Source organism: Esox lucius, chromosome 7, assembly GCF_011004845.1.
Source record: "Esox lucius isolate fEsoLuc1 chromosome 7, fEsoLuc1.pri, whole genome shotgun sequence".
NCBI classification, from domain to species: Eukaryota; Metazoa; Chordata; class Actinopteri; order Esociformes; family Esocidae; genus Esox; species Esox lucius.
In genome coordinates this window covers 18102808-18125397 of record NC_047575.1, presented here as the reverse complement: position 1 = coordinate 18125397, position 22590 = coordinate 18102808, and the positions used below count along the sequence as shown (strand labels likewise).

Genomic DNA, 22590 nt, shown 5'->3' with positions numbered 1-22590 from the left:
TTGTGTCCTTCAAACTTTGCGTTAATCGGCGAATCACCCATTTGGAGCAATTACTGCCTTTTAGACCTTTGGCATTCCAGTTGTCAATTGGTTGAGGTAATCTGAAGAGATTGTCCCTCATGCTTCCTTGGTTTGATGGGCATGTACCATATGGTCAAGGTGCTTCCACAACATCCAAATACGGTTGAGATCCGGTGACTGTGCTTGCCACTCTATTATGGGCAGAATACCTACTGACTGCTTCTTCCCTAAATAGTTATGGCATAGTTTGTAGCTCTGCTTGGGGTCAAACTTAGATTTCTCTGTCCATAGTTCTTTTTTCCAATCTTCCTCTGTCCAATGTCTGTGTTCATTTTCCCATCTTAATCTTTTCTTTTTATGGGCAAGTCTGAGATATTCCTTTTTATTTGCAACTCTGCCTAGAATGGCAGCGTCCTGGAGTCACCTCTTCATTGTTGATGTTGAGACTGGTGTTTTGTGGGTACTATTTAATGAAGCTGCCAGTTAAGGACCTGTGAGGCACTGGTTTCTCAAACTAGTCAAAAAAATGTTCTTCTAGCTCAGTTGTGCACTGGGGCCTCCCACTCCTCTTTCAATTCTGGTTAGTGCCAGTTTGCGCTGTTCTGTGATGGGTGTAGTACACAGATTTCACAGTATTTTGGCAATTTCTTGCCTGTAATTTGCATTAATTTCTCATACAAAGAATAGACTGACGGGTTTCAGAAGAAAGCTCTTTGTGTCTGGTCATTTTGAGGCTGTAATCAAATCCACAATTGCTGATGCTCCAGACAATCAACCCACAATTGCTCTTGCTCAAGCATCTTTAATCAGCAGAACAGTTTTCAGCAGTGCTAACATAATTGAAAAGGGGTTCACAGGACTGATGGTTGCTGATCCTGGGCCAACATTAACAATATCTACACTGTATTTCTGATAAATTTGATGTTATTTTAATGGACAAAACCTTGCTTTTCTTTTCAAAACAAGGACAATTCTAGGTGACCCAAAACTTTTGAATGGTGATGTACATATAAAAAATCAAGGACAAATTAATTAAATGTAATGCAATGAAAATAAAGCTCTTATATTTAGTATTTGATCACATATCCTTTGCATGCAATAAAAAAACATACCTAGAGCCTGCTGTGTTTTGGAAAAAGTTTATTTGATTAAATGAACCAAAGATTTACATGTACTATAGTGATGGTAAAATTATACATTTTATAAAGCCCATTTTATATAACCAGTTGTCAAAAAGTGATTTTACATATATCCAACCTGAAACCCCTAAAAGCAAGCAACGACAAGAGTTGATTCACATTGACTGGGAAAAACTCCTTAGTATGATGAAAACTTTGGAAGAAACCAAACTCTGAGGGGTGGCCAGTCCACTTCTGGCAGCTTGGTGAGAAGGTGACAACAGTTGTTGCGATTATTTGCAAATGGAAGAAACACAAAAGAACTGTCAATCTTCCTCGGTTATGGGGGTCCATGCAATATCTCACCTCGTGGAGTTGCAATGATCATGAGAACGGTGAGGAATCAGCGCAGAACTACACAGGAGGATCTTGTCAATGATCTCAAGGCAGCTGGGACAATAGTCAACAAGAAAACAATTGGTAACACACTACGCCGTGAAGGACTGAAATCCTGCAGCACCCGCAAGGTCCCCCTGCTCAAGAAAGCACATGTACAGGCCCATCTGAAGTTTGCCTATGACCCCAAGAACACCATCCGCACCGTCAAACATGGAGGTGGAAACATTATGCTTTGGGGTGTTTTTCTGCTAAGGGGACAGGACAACTTCACTGCATCAAAGGGACGATGGACGGGGCCATAGACAGTCAAATCTTGGGTGAGAACCTCCTTCCTTCAGCCAGGGCATTGAAAATGGATCATGGATGGGTATTCCAGCATGACAATGACCCAAAACACACGGCCAAGGCCGTGGCACATTAAGGTCCTGGAGTGGCCTAGCCAGTCTCCAGACCTTAATCCCATAGAAAATCTGTGGAGGGATCTGAAGTTTCGAGTTGCCAAACGTCAGCCTCAAAACCTTAATGACTTGGAGAAGATCTGCAAAGAGGAGTGGGACAAAATCCCTCCTGAGATGTGTGCAAACCTAGTGCAAACCTCTCACTGTTCAAATAAACCTACCATTAAAATGATAGACTGATAATTTCTTTGTCAGTGGGCAAACGTACAAAATCAGCAGGGGATCAAATAATTTTTTTCCTCACTGTATATCTACATCCACCTTCTGGAGATTGTTTCTGATCCATCTGAAAGTTTTTTTAATGAAAGGTTTTCACTAAATGAAATGAAATTTCCAGTTGATTTCACGTTGAACTTCCATTAGTTGAAAACTTAACCAAACGTGAATCAATACTAGACGATAAATTGAAGTCTGTGCCCTGTGGTACAACTCATAGTTTTACAATTACATATTTGTAAATCTGATGAAGGCCCTTTTTGATTCAATGATTTCATCAGTACTCCCCATCGGGTAATTTCCTGCTTGTGTTATCTTTTGAACAAAAGAGAACTGCCTGTTCTTACCTCTCATTCAACAAAGTAGAGCTCTATACATATTTTAACAGTCAGTCTAGGTAACTGTAATTATATTAATGAATCACTTTGGCAAGTTACCTTGCCATATGCCTAAATCAGAAAACTCTAAAGCTTTACTTGGTCAGGTCAAGTAGTCAACAGATTTTATAAAGCTCTTTACATCAGCAGTTGTCACAAAATGCAGACACCCAGCTGCACACCCCCAAAACAGCAACAACAAAATATTGATGCAACATGACAAAGAAAAACTTGCGAGAAGTGGTGGAAGCTAGTGAGGAAACCCATCCCCTTTAGGTTTTCACGGGTGAAGTATAAGAGTATATGATCTTTTAAGTGCAAATTGTTTATTAATACAGTTACATGTTCAGATGACCAGATGTTCAGTTAATACAGTTGGAAACTGGTAGGCTGTAGTCAAGAAGATCTCCTAATACTACATCATAATAAACTTAATGTTGGTTTGTAGTTTACACTACATACTGTAACCAAGAAGCAACAAAAGGATTGGGATCAGGCAGACATTCTTTTCAAAAAGATGTTGAAAACCGGAAGTCACAAACAACATTGCCATAAAATGTCCCATATATTGCCCATACTGAACCCCTTAAAAATGGCCACTTACACTAAGAAACTGATTATTTAAGCAGTTTTGGGAAAAATATGAGATATACTTTTTTACAGGATAATTAAATATGTTTTGTCTTTGGATTAAAGATACTGGAAAAAAATGATTCCAAACGTGACACATGGGATGGATGGCCTTGCCAAACCTGCAGACATCCTTGAGTTACCCAATGTGCTGTTTCAAGGTTGCCTTTCATCAGACTTAGTACCTAGCATAAAATAAATGGGTGGCAGTGTAATAGCGTTTGTTAATATAGAAAGCTCGCAGAGTTGATAAATATGATTAAACATATGTATTATTTATGGAAGTAGAATCAGAATTTGGCCAGTTTACAAATTTTCTTTTTCAAAATTCCCCATGTGTTATACCCCTTTTTCTATGCACTATGGACATATATCCAGTATAATTTGTTACCAAACCCTCCTTTCTTGCCTGAAGATGCTGTGAAGATCGATAATGACTATGTGCTGTAATGCTTTTATAGTTTTATGTAAATTCATGTTTTCATTTTTTATTACATAGATATTTAGATGTGCATAATTATTAAGTGATTCAATTACATAATCAAAAGCGTTTTCATAGGTTACTATTATCATTGACAAGGAATTATGGTTTTAAGAAGGACTGATATTGACCAGTGCACTGAGCATTTTTATTTTTATTTGTTTGAGGAGTCAATTAATCGTTTTTTTCCATTTGCTCAATTCCTATCCCAGGTGGCACTAGTGCTGTTGCTCTTGTGAGGGGATATTTGGTTGAAAGTTGGTTTAACATTGTAGTCGGTGCCATGTGTATGTAGTAGAACTGCGTAATGACATCCCCAATGCATAAAAACAAATTGGACCTGTGCTCTGCAACTGCATGTCCCTCCACCACACGCAGACAACTCTTATGATAGTCTACTGTAGGTTGGTCTCCAATCATAAACAAAATATATCGGAAGGGTCACTTTATAATTAGCACAAATATTCACGTTGAAATACGTTGGTCTTTCTAGCCTATCCGTAGCGATATATTTGGAATTACTTTTCGTACTGGAGTTACCCAAAGAATGTGGTGAATGGTGCCAACCTCACAGGCTGACGGTAAAAAGGCGCTCAAGGACTTTGGAAGCGAACTTTGTCCCATCGCAAACTTGCAGTCAAACATTCTAAACCAAGCATCCGGCTGACCTACGGGGTGTTACGTTTTTTTCACGACTTTTGTGAATGCTTCACTCATTGTAGCTATAACCTTTAACATGGATATTAAATGTTAGCCTACTAGTACAGAATAGAAGTTTCATAGTTGAACTATATAGACAGCCCTTCTCCCATTTCGTATTTACTTGATTGGACCCAGACTGAGCGCTCCTGAATTTGCGTAGCTACTCCGAAGAGGAAAAAAACGTTTATAGTCCCGTCGACTTTAGTACTCATCTTCATGCCGGACAAGTTTCATGTGTGGTGAGCGCAAATCTGACGCGATGTAGGTTATGTTCTATATTTCAGTATACATAGCCAACATTTTCTATCTTAATCTGTAAATAAAAGAACTGCATTTTCGTTTTAAACGTTTGGTAAGTACATGCGGTTTACCCTACAAACTTGTTAGTTTTTAATTAAATTACGCACTAGGCTAAGGTTTGACCTATATGTTGCTGAAACGTTATAAAACGGAAATGTGCATGTTAATTCTTAATAAAGAACCATTCGTTGTTCTCATATTTATTTTTTAAACTCTGAAGATATTGTGAACGCCTGTTTTTCACCATGGATATTCCCGTTGGATTAGGAGGAGTTTGTGACTCCCCAAACATAGTTTTTCGCGGATCTTACCAAAACGTTTTCCACAACGTGCCAGTGACACTGCCGAGTAATACGACTGTCACCGAAAGCTTGGACTTTTCTTGTTCAAATTACAGTTTCTTACAGAATAAACACCCCTGGGAGATGCGCCAAGTTAACCGTCAATCACCCCGAAAAGAAATATTGCCAGGGACAGCTTTCGATTCTGAAGCTGAAGTAAAGGAGGACAGCGTTGGTTTTACCAGAACACTCGAAGTGGAGGCAAGTCGTAATCATTTTGTACAAAGCTCAACAGGACAAAATGCCGAGCCTTTCTCTGTGAACGAATCAGACAATGCAAACGCGAATGGATACGGATACAGTCAATCTGGACCGCACTTTTGCAACACAGAACAACCAGCTGTGTCCCATCACGAAAGGGAATTAACTCCTAACAGTGACGCCGGTGTGCCGAACAATTGCTCAAATTCTGCTTGTTCCACCATCTCGGAAACCGCTAGAGAGCTCTGTAAAGCTGTCTCTGTGTCGCTAGGATTGACCATGGACACGAATGAGATGAGTGACCAGGGACCGACTGCATCATCCAGTGTAAATGACCAAAGTCAAATAAACTATTTGTTTGAGGTGCCGCTACTGAATTGTTCGACGGGAGCATGTGAAAACGTCTCGGTTACAGAATATACACGCCCTAGTGAGCGCAATGCCAGATCACTACAAAGTGATAGAGAACCAATTGATATGTTTAAAACTTGCCCCACAAACGACTTTACAGAAGACGTAGCGACTATGCAGCACTTTAACTCCGGACATCCATCCACAGACGAACCGGAATTTAGACCGAATGAAAAAAGTGATCTCGCGACTTCAAAAGAATCTGACCATACTCTGAATACAGTAGGGCGCTCTTTGTCTTGTCATTTTGACCTACCACCAGCACAGTTCAGTCAAAACGACTCTGATAGAAACTCGTCTGATGTGTTCTACAGACCCTCTGTACCTGTTGGTGAAACTGGAGGGACTATGGAGGACAAATATGCCGACTACCTACATCAACAGTACAGCGTCAAAATTAAATCTGAAGCGGTCAGTAATGACACTGCTGGAACGTCATGGGGCTTTCCGTACAGGTATAATGACAATCGCGAGACACACTATGGACCCTCAAGGCAGGGTATAAACCCATACAGTACGGAATCGGACTCTGCGTTCATTTGTAACCCCTATGAGTATGAGAAGGGAGGGGACCTCTTGCGCAGAGAGCGGCCAAATCCTGAACAGTGGTACCCGGGCGGGATGCTAGGGAGAATGCCCTATCCCAACTCCCAGTGCGTAAAGAACGAGGTCGGTGACTGGCTTGATGTCCCTTACACTGATGCCAGGTAGGCCTGAGAACTTGGTTGAAAGTTACAAATACAGAATCACACGAATGTACCTTTATTACAATCGAACATACATTATGTGTAACACAGGAATGTTATTTACTGCTATTATTATTTACTAATTCTTACAACCTCTTTCAACAGTCAATACAACCATTTACCCTAATACCTTGGCATATTTTTTAAGAGTGTAATCCCCTTGGTGTATCTTTATTAATAGTGTGATTCACCTATTCATCTGTAGGGCAACAAAGCATTGTCACCTTTCACATCTTACAATGATATGGGCAGCATAATTCCAAATTTCCCCTTCCAATAGACATCGTTATCATGTATTCTAATGTCTAGTAGTGTAGGCTACTTCACTTTTAAAAGACTATTACATTTAGTGTTAAAATGAAATACTGCAAAACCATACATATACTGCTGAATCTACTCTTAAATACACTTAATATTATTTAGTAGCTGTTACTTCTTATGTTTTTGAGTCAGAAAAAACATGAATTCAAATGAAGTAAATCCAGGGAATTAATATTAACCATAATAATCTGTTAGTTTTACTGATTATGAGATTACATAGGAGCAGATCTCACCTACAGTAAAATCAACATATTTGTGTTTTAATGCTTAAAGGTTAACATTGTTTTATTTTTTATAATTAGAAATTTTTACCCACTGCAGCTATACTTACTCTTAAATTCAGTACTCAATCCACCAGCTATTGCTACTGGAGGTACATTCATTGGTATCCACTCATCACAATCCATTACACCTCATGGCTTAACAAACTGCTTAGTACTATTATAGATATATTGTTTAATTTCTTCAGATATGCATACAAAATTGGGTAAAACAATTATTTTCTAACATATTTGAATGACCTGCAATCCTGTAAAATCGGGTATGAAAATATGCAAGAGCTCCAAATTATTAAATTGAGAGAAATGTAGTGAATTAATTAAAATGTATTGAATGAAATCACCCACTGTTCTTGCCTTTTGGTTAAAGTCATATACTTTTTTGAGTAAAAGGAAATTAACAAATCATTGTAAACATCTTTAGTATATGTTTTTTTTTTTTCAAATAATCTCAATACATTTTGATGAAGGAACATAGATCACCATATTTGAACACGTGTAAATCCTTGACTTAATGGAATTGTGAAGTTGCATCAAAAAATTAGGATCACCCTACAGTCAGTTGGAGGGGTTTCCCAGTGAGTAATGTTTAGCCTACATCACACTAATACCTCAGGTTGATGTAATTATGGCTGTTGGCTTAGTATGGCATTAGTCATATAATTAGCTTGATGTGATAATAAATGTAAAGTCATAGTTGATGTAACCCTGCACAGAATAAAACAATGTTTTTTTCTGAACAATTCAAGTTATTAATTAATAAATTAATCAGAATTCCAGGGATATATTTAATCTGCGTATGTGCCATCACCAGCATTGCATGCCTCCCTCTTATGTACTAGTGAATTGATGTATATTTTTTGAAATTACTGTATTCAAGTTAGAAATAGCGGTGTGCTTTCTGAAAAATAGCACATTGTAAGATATTGTTTTTTTTTTTTTTTATTCTGGTGCCATTTAAAAATTAGAGTAACAATCAATGAAATAACATTTCACAGGAAACTAAATGTTATAGGAATTGTGGAAACATAACATGAAACATAAATTCTGGTGTTTTGACCTTTTGACCTTTTGTTGCAACCTCTGCTTTGCATTTTTCAGGTGCAGTAATCGTGATTTGTTTCACAACTTGTATTGTCAAAACAAAAACATACAGGTACCTTACATTACGTTAACTGGAGGGTATTACCATTCATATTGGGTAAAACGTTTAGAAATTAAAGCAGGTTTGGTAAATAGCCCCTCTTTTTCAAAGTGCCAAAAAAATTTTGGTTAGATTAATTAGTCATGTTTAGTACTTGGTCAAATAATGTTTGCATGCAGTGATTGCTTAAAATCTGCAAACAATAGACAGCACTGAATCCTGGGTACCTACTGTATCCTGATAATGCTTTGCTGGGCCTGTACTGCAGCTATTCTCAGTTCTTGCTTGTTTTGGGGCATTTTTACTTGGTTTTCTTCAGCATGTGAATGGCATGCTCACTTGGATTCAGATAGGGTGATTGACATGTCCAGTCTAGAGCTTTTCCCTGAAAAACTCATTGGTAGCTATGGTGCAGTGTTTGGGACTGTTTTCCTGTTGCATGATGATATTCAGTGAGTATAGAGGCATTTGGTTGTAGCTCAGTCGACTAAATGTTTTTGGATACTTCACAAGTCATCCTGCTGCTGCTGTCAGTATTTACATGTCAATAAGGACAATAAAGACAACAAATATCAAAGTTAATTAATTCCTTGAATGATTTTTGGAATTTCGCTCTATGCATGCAAATCTCACAAAGGGAGAGCAGAGTCAAACTAGCGTGAGTGCAGTGCATCTGGTCATATTGTTCTCCCCCCACTAAGGCAATTTGATAGAACTTGCAACCAGGTTATTGTAAGGTTTTCATTTTTCCCCCTTGAAGATTTCAGTTTATTTTTCAATTGAATTGTTCACATTAAAGGTCACATTAAAAGTGGAAAAAGTTCTGACTGATTTATCTTTGTCTCATTCTTTTACATCACAAAAACCTGCCATTTTAACAGGGGTGTGTAAACTTTTTATAACCACTGAATGTGGATAGCAATCTGCTGTAAAATGTATGTTCTAGTTCTATTAGATATGGCACCTGTTGTTAAAACAGATATTGATTTGAGCCTTGCTGAATACTGTGTCTGTGGGAATTAACTATTGAGATCTGTAGCTAGCAATCTACTGTACACTGAAAAATGCATTACCAGCTGTTGTTCATCCAAATCATTTTATTTTATTCCATTCAGTTTAAAATGATTTGTTTAGTTCCAGATTTTTTTTTTAATTGTGATCAAGTCAATTTGCCTGCAGAGTGTAAAGCCTAAATATTTCAGTTTCATTTAATGAATATTTTTTTAAGGTTGACCCAAAAGGGATTTGGTAACAACAGCGGCATTTCTCAGAATGTTTTGCTTCAAGAAGTTTGTTTTATAGATGATTTCCATGCACACATTGAAATACGCATCCGTCCATGTGTTTTGGGTCAGGATAGACAAACACATTTGCTGGCTGAACATACAGTAGTTACATTATAGTAAGCCTTAACTAAAACTGTATTCCGTTATATTGCGACTGTTTCTGGCATGGAAAAGTTCATTTTCAGTCTTGCTAGGAATTGCTCAATTCTTATGATTATTCCTAGGAAGTTAGTAGATAATAGTAAGCCTATTACTGGCTAATAAGCTGCTAAAACGGCCAGTGGCAAAAGCAATACAGGTCATAGACGCTATGGTGGAGGTAAACTTAATAAGAAACGTTAGTCAATTTAACACAATCCTCAAAGGAGTCTAGCAACTCCTGAAACGTGTAATGCCGTGGTTAAAGACAGTGCCTCTCATGAGGAAGACCTAACTTCAAATCTATTGAGAGCAACAACATTTATTAATTATTTCTGGTAGATTCCACAATTCTCTCGTCTTTTCACCTGATGAAAAAGTTAGTTATCATCTTTATTGACAGTTATTGTATCAATGTTATTCACAAATTAAAGAAAAAAGTTTGTTGTTTTGCCATGAAATGAAATAGCTTTGGCAGACTCGCTAGCAATTGCTCAATTCTTATGACTATTCCAGTAAGTTAGTAGATAGCTTATTACTGGCTAATACGCTGTTAAAACGGCTAGTGGCAAACGCCATACATAGACGCTGTTTGTGGTGGAGGTAAACTTAGTAAGAAAGGTTAGTCAGTTTAACTGTATCAATGACATTCACGAATGGCCAATTAACTATTAAAACGGCAAGTGACAAAAGAGGAATTGTTCTTGATAGAGACAGGAGGCTATACTGACACCCAGCAAATGTACAGCTCCGTGGTCTAGTGGTTAACGACACAGCCTTTCACGCGTTGACCTGGATTTGAATCTCGAGATGGCAACATTTTCTATTGAGGGCCAGCTGAACTAGGCTTGCCTGGTTTCTTGTTTTTAGGTTTGATCAATGTTATATTTTTTCAGCATAAAATATATAGCCTTCTCTTTTTAGATATGGCTACGGTCATTAAAACAAGAAACCTAGTTCAGCCGGACCGCAATAGAATGTATTGCCCTCTTGAGATTCAAACCAAGGTCACCCACATGAAAGGCTGTTTTGCTAACCACTACACCACAGAGCTCCATGTTTGATGGGTGTCAGTATAGCCTCTATCCTAACAAATCCTCTCTTGCCATAGGCCATTTTAACAGCTAATTGTAATTGATGCAGTTAAAATTACTAACGTTTCTTACTAAGTTTACCTCCACTACAAAAAGTGTCTATGAACTGTTAGCTTTTGCCACTGGCCATTTGAACAGCTAATTAGCCAGTAATAGGCTTTACCAGTATCTACTAACTTACTGGAATATTCATAGGAATTGAGCAATTGCTAGCTAGTTTGCCAAAGCTATTTAATTTCATGGCATGAGAAAGTTTTTTTTTCTTCTTCATGGCATTAAAAACATACTTTTTTCTTTCATTCATGAATGACATTGATACAATAACTATTAAGAAAGGTCACGATGACTAACTTTTCCATCAAGTGAAACGACGAGAGAATCGTGGAAATAAAATGTATAAATGTCGTTGTTCACAATATATTTTAACTTGAGACTTCAACGTGAGAAGCACTGTCTTTAACCATAACACCACAGCATTACGCATTTCACCAGTCGCTAAACACTATTGAGCACTGTGTTAAACTGACTAATGTTTCTTATTAAGTTTTCCTCCACTACAAATAGCATCTATGAACTGTTAGCTTTTGCCACTGGCCGTTTGAACAGCTTATTAGCCAGTAATAGGCTTACTGGTATCTACTAACTTCTTAGGAATAATTGCTAGAATTTAGCAATTTCTAGCGTGACTGAAGATGAACTTTTCCATGCCGGTCAGTCGCAATATAACCGTATACAGTTTTAGTTAAGGCTTACTGTTACGTAACTACTGTAGCCTGTGTGGTAGCCAGCAAATTTGTTTGTCTATCCTTAGCCAAAACGCATGCACGGATGCGTACTTCAAAAATCCACCAGAAACAGTCGCACTATTACCGTTACCGGTTTTATTTCAGGATTACTATAATGTAGACACTGGAGTTTTTAGCCAGCGAAGTTTTTGTCTATACAGAATAATTCATAATGTGCACTTGGCCTCGCCTGTGAGGCGATACGAACTTGGGACCTATAGGTCGCAGGTCTGCTTCTCTAACCACTACCCCATTCACAACATGTAAGAGACATACGCTCTTCTTGGCCAGCTCCGCTTACGCGGCCCGGCAAAAACATTACCTAAAACACTTGAGGAAGCAATATTTGTCAGTCTGATTGTGCCTAATAGGAATGTACTGTAGGCTGTCTAATGTCTGTTGTTAATGAGCAAAGTGTTTTTCTTGATTTTTTTTAAAACGCTTAAACAAACCCTAGTTATATTGCTGTTTTTCTGGCTACTGAACGTTTTGTTTAACATCATTCATTGACCGACCATATTTAGTAGAAAGTTGAGAAAGCATGAATTTGCTTGTAAAATGTCATTGGAAAACGTTATTTCTACTGGTAAGCGTACTGTATGTTGGTATTTTTGGCAACTGTTGTGAGATAGCCGATATAGCCCACTTGCATTATATGAAACATTAGTGTTTAGAGTGCTGTTGCCTATACGTAATCCGCATATAGGCAAAGGAAAATAGTGAAACAACATTAATTTTCTGTTTTTAAATTGCTTTTTTCTACTGTTAAATGTGTTCATGTTATTGTTTGTTGGCATGGTATAAGTGGGATAAACCTCAGTGTTGAAAATTTAGCGACTTTTCAGACCCCCTTAGTGACTTTTTTTCAAAAAAGCGACTAGCGACAAATCTAGCGACTTTTTGTGGTGTTATTGGAGACTTACTCTTCTCAACCAGCAGTGGGTGCCGCCTTGGGCCCCTCCCCTATCTGAAAGCACTCACAAGCGGCCCAGTCTGCAGAGCAGTGTATGAAAATGAATCGTGCATGCGCTCCACCAGAGTGTCTCTTTTGTGTAACTTTTGCCGGCCCCAAGCCCGGATAAAGGAGGAGGGTTGGTTTTAAAAAAAAAAAAGGATTGACAGAAGTTAATTTTGTAGTTCTAAACATATTTAGGGTGTTTTTACTCACTTTTTGTCTCTCCTACGACGTTATTCCTCTCCTACAGGCAGCGTCCATCACGTGCAGTTGGTGCAGTTCTCTTAATCCATGACCATTATGATATCTCCCCTTGTGTGTCGCTCTAAATGTTAATTTATTTTCTAGTCTTTTGATTTTGACTTAAATAGCGCCCCCTTTTTTGATTTGTTCTTTGTTTTTTTTCTCAGGTGATTATTTCTTGTACATGGACAACATTTGTAAATACGCATGTATATTATTTTCCCCAACAAGAGTTCTGTATGTAATTTTTTTTTTAATCCATTCATGATGCTGATGGGAAATTATGCAAATTAGGCGATGACGTCATTTCGCGACTTCTAGCGACTTTTAGGACAGCCAATAGCGACTTTCCTTACTGAGGAGTTGGCAACACTGATAAACCTATCCATAATATCCAGAAAATTGTGTTTATCCATGAGATCTGTACTAATACATAGGAGTTTATCTGCACTTGCTTGTAATTACTATAACCAGGCACAGAACACCATCATCAACACTGCAGTTCCAAAATAACTATTGTTTTTAAAACCTTTATATATATCTTTGAAATTATATTTTTCTTATGAATGCTGGAACTTATTTTATGAACAGAATGATACAGAGGAAATCAATTCCACCACAAAATTCTAATTCTGTCATTCCAGATAGTAATTAGTATATATTAAGTAAAAAACGGTTAAATTCCCCTTTAAACGCAATATATAAGATATTCATAACTACTGCTTAACATTCCACTGTCAATTGTAATTACATAAATATTATTAACATTTTACAGCATGGGTGTTCAACTCATGGGAACCCCCAGCCATCACACAGTTTAGTTTTTGCCCTGAAATAGCTCACCTGATTCAACAGGTAAGGGCTTGTTAATTAGTTAAAAAGTTGATTCAAATGTGTTAGCTCTGGGATACTAATAGATGGAATGGCTGGGGGCCCCCAGGAGAGGGTTGAAGACCTATGCTTTACACTAAATAACAAATACAAATTTACAAAGCAGACCTGAGGGATATATTTGAGAGAAATGCAGAGTGAGACATAAAGAGTGTGAGTGTGTGTGTATGTTTGTGTACAGGGGAGAGAATTATCTCTCTGGTCCACCCCAGTTTTGTTTTTGAATGATAGCTGGCAATGACCATTCACCATCCAGATCCACATTTCTGTCATTTTCTCTGGTCAGGAATGCAGGGTGTGAGTGTGTCAATGTTTGTAGAGCATTGCAGTGTCATCAGTAGATCAGTAGACCTGGGTGGTGATGTTCCACTCCCCCTGGAAGCTGGTAAAGGTGATGGTGGTGGCCAGCACCTGCTGCATGTCTCCATGCTGGGGGGTAATGTGGTGAGTAATCAGAGTGACCATGATGAGTCCACTGACCCTCAAGGCTATGCCAGTGCCTAAGCAAAAAGGCACAGACTTGGGTTATGCACAGTGCTGCTGGCCACCCACACCTTGGTCCTGGATGGGGGTTGGCTCCCTGGGTCAGTGGACATGGGCTTCTCCTGGGATGTAGGCTTGACACAGTAATCTAAATCCAAGCCTATACCAAACATAGGATTATGACTCATACTATATCAGACAATAAGCATTCTTATGTTTCCTTTTTGCCTAAAAAGAAGATTGTCAAATGTTAGAAGGTATAAAGATTTTTCTGGTGAGTTATCAGTTATTTGACAAAGGAGATTAAACAAATGTAACCTTCATTCCACTCTCTCTTTTGATGATCTTATCTTGGCTTATAAATATACAGCTCTGGGAAAAATTAAGAGACCACTGCACCTTTTTTTAAGTTTTAAGTGAGGAACAGATGCGTTCAATTCGCAGAGGTCTCTTAATTTTAACCCTTCTGTTCCTCACACAAAACCTTCCTTTTCAACTTTTTTGGGAAGGAAAGAAAAAGGTCCAGTGGTCTCTTAATTTTTTCCGGTGCTGTGTTTGTGTATAAATATATATATATATAAAAAATAAAAAACTCACAATAACCGGGTTGCATATGTGTGCACACCCTTAAACTAATACTTTGTTGAAGCACCTTTTGATTTTATTACAGCACTCAGTCTTTTTGGGTAGGAGTCTATTAGCATGGCACATCTTGACGTGGCAATATTTGCCCACTCTTCTTTGCAAAAGCGCTCCAAATCTGTCAGATGACGAGGACATCTCCTGTGCATCACCCCACAGATGTTCAATTGGATTCAGGTCTGGGCTCTGGCTGGGCCATTCCAAAACGTTAATCTTCTTCTGGTGAAGCCATGCTTTTGTGGATTTGTGCTTTGGGTCATTGTTGTGCTGAAAGGTGAACTTCATCTTCAGCTTTCTAACGGATGCCTGAAGGTTTTTTGCCAAAATTGCCAAGTATTTGGAACTGTTCATAATTCCCTCCACACTGAACAAAGGCCCCGGTTCCAGCTGAAGAAAAACTGCCCCAAAGCATGATGCTGCCAACACCATGCTTCACTGTGGGTATGGTGTTCTTGGGGTGATGTGCAGTGTTGTTTTTGCACCAAACATACCTTTTGGAGTTATGTCCAAAAAGTTCAATCCTGGTTTCATCAGACCATAACACATTTTCCCATGTGCTTTTGGGGGACTTGATGTTTGTTTTTGCTAATTTCCGGGCTTGGATGTTTGCCTTTGTAAGAAAAGGCTTCTGTCTTGCCACCCTACCCCATAGCCCATTCATACGAAGAATACGGGAGATTGTTGTCACATGTAGCACACAGTACTTGCCAGAAATTCCTGTAGTTCCTTTAATGTTGCTGTAGGCCTCTTGGAAGCCTCCCTGACCAGTTTTCTTCTCGTCTTTTCATCAATTTTGGAGGGACGTCCAGTTCTTGTTAATGTTTCTGTTGTGCCATAGTTTCTCCACTTGATGATGACTGTCTTCACTGTGTTCCATGGTATATGTAATGCTTTGGAAATAATTTTGTACCCTTCTCCTGACTGATATCTTTCAACAATGAGATCCCTCTGATGCTTTGGAAGCTCTCTGCGGACCATGGCTTTTGCTCTGAGATGGAACTAAGAAAATGTCAGGAAAATCCTACTAGAACAGCTGAAATTTATTTGTAATTAATCAGAGTCACTTTAAATGATGGCAAGTGTGTAAGGACTTCTATTTAACATGAGTTTGAATGTGATTGATTATTTGTGAACACAGCCACATCCCCAGTTATAAGAGGGTGTGCACACTTCTGCAACCAGGTTAGTGTAAGGTTTTTATTTAACATTTTTCCCCCTCAAAGATTTTAGTTTGTTTTTCAATTGAATTGTTCAGATTAAAAGTGGCATGATTTATCTTTGTCTCATTCTTTTACAAAACAAAAACCTGGCTTTTTCACAGGGGTGTGTAGACTATTTATATCCACTGTTTATATATATACACTCACCTAAAGAATTATTAGGAACACCTGTTCAATATCTCATTAATGCAATTATCTAATCAACCAATCACATGACAGTTGCTTCAATGCATTTAGGGGTGTGGTCCTGGTCAAGACAATCTCCTGAACTTCAAACTGAATGTCAGAATGGGAAAGAAAGGTGATTTAAGCAATTTTGAGCATGGCATGGTTGTTGGTGCCAGACGGGCCGGTCTGAGTATTTCACAATCTGCTCAGTTACTGGGATTTTCACACACAACCATTTCTAGAGTTTACAAAGAATGGTGTGAAAAGGGAAAAACATCCAGTATGCGGCAGTCCTGTGGGCGAAAATGCGTTGTTGATGCTAGAGGTCAGAGGAGAATGGGCCGACTGATTCAAGCTGATAGAATAGCAACTTTGACTGAAATAACCACTCGTTACAACCGAGGTATGCAGCAAAGCATTTGTGAAGCCACAATACGCACAACCTTGAGGCGGATGGGCTACAACAGCAGAAGACCCCAACGGGTGCCACTCATCTCCACTACAAATAGGAAAAAGAGGCTACAATTTGCACAAGCTCAATGTTTCAATCCTGTGTCCCCTGCAAATACAAAGTCATAGAATTCCTGGTTTCTGACTGTATTTGGAATTGTCAACAAGGCAGAGTTCATCTCGGCTTATGCTGCTTTTCAGACCCTTGACCTTTTGGCCCTGATAGAAACATGGATTACCCAAGACAATTCTGTTACTCCAAATGCACTCTCTTAATTTGTCTATGTGTTTTCCCGTAGTCTGAGAGCATTTGGTTGTGGAGGCAAAAGAATACTAATCTCTCCAAAGTTATGATTAGCTCTCTTCCCTATCACTCAACTATCACTTACTTTTAAATGTAGTTTATTGATTTACAGTAGTCAGTGCATACATTTACATACCTTTTTGGGAAACTAACCAACAACCTCAGCCATGCTCTAATAACTGAGATACACACTGAGGGTGGGCGTATCAATACCAAAGTATACTGATACAGTTTTGAGAATCAATCCTCACCATATTGTTACATGGTGATTCTTTAACCAGTAATTTTTTTATGTACACACGCTTTTTATAGTATCGGTATTTGTATCAGGATTTAAAAAAGAAAATCAGTGGTATCGTTCATCCCTACTACACAGAGTATATTAACTAATTAATTTCTTTGGGGCTATTGGTTTAGCATAAATATAATAAATATGTGTAAAAAAGAAAGAAAATTAGACACGTAACTGTTCCTTATCCACCAAACCCATCTATGATGTAGAAGAAAATAATTGAAATGAGAACGTGAGAGAAAGAGACAGAGGAGGGTAGATAGAAAGCAGCTAGAAGAAAGGAAGGTGAAAAAAGTAGATAATGTAGATATGAAGATAATGAGAAATGGAAACAATGTAGATAATGAGAAATGGAAACAAGGAAGCAGGAGGGAAAGATGACAAAGTAGCAGAAAGAGGGAGGAGAAAATTAAGAAAATGATACGTCAAGAAAGATAGAGTGGAATAATTAAAGAAGAAGACATAAAATACCACAAAAACATAAAGAAAGTAATAGAAAAAAAGTACAATATATGAGAAATGCAGATCAAGTGACCAAAAAAGTGGCAATGTGTCTCACACTATGAAAACTTTACCACCTGCTGGCACTGGAAAAGTGTACGTCTAGATACTAATTTTTTATTCCCCGCCACTGTAGCTAATAGTGGAACCAAAATACAACACATTATTGTAACAGAACAGTTTTACAGATTCTAATTATTATCATTGCGAACTAGGACCTCATTTTAAAATATTTTACAATGATTATATCAATTTTGTCCTTAAGGGCAGAACTGCAATGTATTCTCCTGTACAAGAACAAAAGACAATTCTTGTGTGTGTCACAAATGGCTAATTTGTCCTAAGCTGTATATTGGTAGTGATGTTGCAAAGGATGTATTACACAGCCAGTTGAAATGGCATTGCATGCCCTTTTCAAACAAAACGCATATGTAGATTCATATAAGATTAGTTTGTAGAGCATGGCACTTGCAACGCATTATGGGTTTGATTCCCATTGGGGGCCAGTACCACAAATATGAAAATATATACACTCTCTTCTGTAAAACACTACGGATAGTAGTGTCTGTTAAATTATTGAAATGTAAATGTTGAAGTTGATGGGTTTCCAAGTTTCTGAAGCTATCTTTACTCTTTGTGGTTGTTGCTATGCTACACAATGGTACTCTTATTGATGACACAAACCGGTCTTCCATACAATTCTAATACTATACATTATTAAGGGCACAAAGTGAATCAGTGCTGACAAAAACAGTAACATGACAAAAAGGCGAGACTAGACTTAATGGCAAACATTCATACAGACCACTACCCAGTATAAAAGGCATCGCCAACAACACATTACTGGCTTGCCACATCAACCACCAAACTGCATACAGGCCTGGTTTTTTCATGTACAGTGTGATGCAAATATGGAGCAAGCATGGAAAGATTTTTAGCAGAGTGGAGAAATTAATGTTCGCTCCAAGAGAGGAGTGATCAGTGAGTGATGAGAGTGAGTACAGACCATTTAACTTTGCTCACATATAATACTCTGGTCTGTGCTTCAGGCAGCAAGACAACAGGATTGTTGACTCAGAATAATGTGACAACTGCAACACCCACAAAGCACACCGACCAAGATATGGTTGGTACATCTGCACCAACATAACCCAAGAGTATCAAGGTGACAGTTTCAATTTAGACCAGTCCCATTTAAAAAAACAGATCTGCCAAGCCAAATTCATTGGATTTAAATAGCCGGTAAGCTTTACAAAACACATTTCTAAATCAAATTAAAGTTTGAATGCAACACCGCTGTAGTCAACGTCAGTGTCAAAGAAACATCTACCTATTGAGTTGAGATCCTGAAGGGCTGCCTTAAAACCATCCAATAAAATAAATCTGATTTAAAATTGTCTTCTCTTTTATAGTAATATTTCTCTTTCCAACCAGAATAGAAGGAATTTTATCAGAAGACCATTGAAAGGATCGAAAAGGTTAAATCTATTAAAAAGGACTAACTTATCCTAAATTATAATGTAAATAAAAAGTATATGGATGTATGGAACTGGAATAAAATGTTTCAGATGAGAAAAAAAGGTTGGTGGTATTGCCAGTCTTGGTCTATAACAATTCCATTTGACAGAAGTGTCAAGTCCCCTGTTGGCAATGATTTATTTGTCTGTAGAAACAATATCTGCCATGGCAGACTCCACTAGCAGCCCTCGTGTGAACCAGGTTACATAGCTATGTCTGAATGCTAGTAGGTGATGGGTATGCACTTATTGCCCTCTAATTGTCGGGCAATAAACTTTTCTGTACATATTAAAAATAGTAGATTTTTAGAACAGTTGGGTGGTACACTGTGCATTTAATGCATATCATCTGCAAATTCAAGTAGGTGAAGTCTTTTTTGCCCTTTCTGTTATTTGGGTCCATAAACAACATAAAAAGGTTGGTTCTAAATTATCCACACCAGAAGGCAGGTTTTTTATTTTGACTGTGTCATTTCAACATGTCAAAGCCTTACTTTTTACGATATGTTTGGACAAAATACTTGGTTGAAAACGATAGTAATCCATCACATTTGACTCACAGCATACCTTGTGCCCAGAGTATGTTTGAGCAACTGAGAGATTCTGAAAAGCCTTAACGTTCACATTGCTGTGAACATTACTTCTGGAATATTAGTTGCGGATTTGCTGGATGGTAATTTTTACTAGACTATACTTGGCAGTGTGACATTGGGAATATCTCTCCTTGCATCCTCGCCTCCAGAGCAGCATCCCCTCTGACCCTCTTCTCCAACTTGTCCTGAGATGTTGTGTTTCTGAATCCTGCATGTTGTTCGGACATTTATTTATTTATATACTGTATATACAGTATTTTTAAACATTTATGCATGTTTGGATAGTGACAAAAAGTTTTGCTGAAAGACCAGTGGGGCAGATTTATAAACTATGCTGCAGGGCTACCCTGAATGGTGTAACAGTTAGCTCCAACATTGCATGGCCAGGGTTTAAATACTGCTTGTGGATTAGCCCAGTGGTCCTGCGGAGAGCTGTGCAATTGGCCTGCACTCTGGGGTCCCACGGAGGGTGGTGCAATTGATCTGCACCCAGGAGTCCCACGGAGGGTGGTTGAATTGATCTGCACCCAGGAGCCGCAGAGTGTAGTGCAACTGATCTGCACCCATAGGTCCCGTGGAATGGAGTGCAATTGACCTGAACTGTCTCACGGAGGGTTGAATTGATATGCACACAGGAGTCCCACGGAGGGTGGTTGAATTGATCTGCACCCAGGGGTCCCACGGAGGCTGGTTGAATTGATCTGCACCCAGGAGTCCCACGGAGGGTGGTGCAATTGATATGCTCCCAGGAGTCCCATGGAGGGTGGTTGAATTGATCTGCACCCAGGGGTCCCACGGAGGGTGGTGCAATTGATCTGCACCCAGGACTCCCACGGAGGGTGGTTGAATTGACCTGCACCCAGGAGTCCCATGGAGGGTGGTTGAATTGACCTGCACCCATGGGACCCACAGAGTGTAGTGCAACTGATCTGCACCCATAGGTCCCGTGGAGTGTAGTGCAATTGACCTGCACTGTCTGGGTTAGGGAGGTTAGTAATATCTGATTGCCTTGCCACATTGCATTCTTGAGACTGCTTGTGTTCCCTGTGAGGAGCGGGTTTAGGCTAGCATATAAATCCTCTACTTATGCCAACAAGCTTGTTGATCAGTGACTAATACTGGTTTCTTAGTTTTTATCAGTGCCCTCCGTATTTATTGGGACAGTGAAGCAATTTTTCTTCTTTGGGCTTTGACTGACTGACTGACCGACTCTTGTTAAATAGCGTAGTGGTTAGAGACGAGGACTGCCATGCAGGGGATTGGTGTTTGAGCCTCACCACATAAAACAAATTATGCATTAGGATTTGTTCAGGATAGACAGAAACTTTGCTGGCTATGACCTTCCATAGCTAAGTTAATTAATAAATATTTTTATGGTTATATTGCAACTATTTCTGGTGGATTTTCGAAGTACGCATCTGTGCCTGCTTTTTGGAGTAATATAGATTCACCCCTTGCGCAGTAAAAGAGGAGGGGTTTCCACAATTCTCTCGTCTTTTCACTAGACAAAATTGTCAGTTATCTTCACCTATATTGATAGGTATTGTATTAATGTTGTTCACAAATGAAAGAAAAACAAACATTGTTGTTCCATAAAATGAAATAGCTTTGGTATTGTAAAGTTCATCTTCTGTCACTAGCAATTGCTCAATTCTTGTGACTATTCAAAGGAGTAAGTAGATACTAGTATGCCTATTACTGGCTAAAAAGATGTTAAAATGGCCAGTGGCAAAAGTTCATAGATGCTGTTTGTGGTGGAAGTAAACTTAATAAGAAACCTTAGTCAGTTTAACACAGGTATTAATGGTGTGTAGCTAAATATTCAAACTTGGCGTGATTTTTATGCGTAACAAAATGATCTAATGTCAAGACGCAATTTTCTGATGAGGTAGTATGTCCCAATCAATTCCAATACTGGCTAGCTTACTAAATACAAAACAGTATATACTTCATCACCCACGAAGTACGTACTTATAGTACGTAGTATGCGATTTGAGATTCAGCCAATACTTTGGATTTCCTCTTAGTTCACATAGCGTAGGGGTTATCTATTCAACTGCTATTGTATGGACAACCATCTACAATAATCTCTGTACAAGTGTACACTTTAGTTCCATTACTAAACGTTCTGTTGCCCCACGTTGTTTCAGCAAAAATGTAATGGCTGGGGTAAAAGATACATTTGGAGACAATACAGAGCTGAACTTAAAGCCAGCAGGCTCAATGGTCTTGTGGAAACATCCCCTACCTTCAGAATTCGGATTCCGGTTCGATTCCCGTCGCAGGTGTTCCAATTTTTGTCTCTCATAAATATTGATCCACTCTGTACTTTTCAGCTGTCGCACAATATTATATACAGTGGGGAGAACAAGTATTTGATACACTGCCGATTTTGCAGGTTTTCCCACTTAGAAAGCATGTAGAAGTCTGTAATTTTTATCATAGATACTCTTCAACTGTGAATCTAAAACAAAAATCCAGAAAATCATATTGTATGATTTTTAAGTAATTAATTTGCATTTTATTGCATCACATAAGTATTTGATACATCAGAAAAGCAGAACTTAATATTTGGTACAGAAACCTTTGTTTGCAATTACAGAGATCATACGTTTCCTGTAGTTCTTGACCAGGTTTTCACACACTTCAGCCGGGATTTTGGCCCACTCCTCCATTCAGACCTTCTCCAGATTCTTCAGGTTTCGGGGCTGTCACTGGGCAATATGGACTTTCAGATCCTTCCAAAGACTTTCTATTGGGTTCAGGTCTGGAGACTAGCTAGGCCACTCCAGGACCTTGAGATGCTTCTTATGGAGCCACTCCTTAGTTGCCCTGGCTGTGTGTTTCGGGTCGTTGTCATGCTGGAAGACCCAGCCATGACCCA

The 22590-nt window shown here is 38.6% G+C and overlaps 1 protein-coding gene across 3 annotated transcripts in view; it reads left to right on the top strand.

Annotated features, from left to right (window-relative positions):
- Positions 1 to 4352: 4352 nt before the first annotated feature.
- The window catches only part of ar (androgen receptor), a 78915-nt gene continuing 60677 nt past the window's right edge, over positions 4353 to 22590 (top strand). For 2 of the 3 annotated variants that reach the window (XM_010895397.3, XM_013134503.3), the window contains exon 1: positions 4353 to 6362. In XM_010895397.3, the coding sequence (XP_010893699.1) occupies positions 4948 to 6362 (1415 nt within the window). In that variant the 5' untranslated portion in view covers positions 4353 to 4947. The remainder of the gene's footprint in view (positions 6363 to 22590) is intronic. The other variant, XM_010895396.3, reaches the window with a different exon arrangement.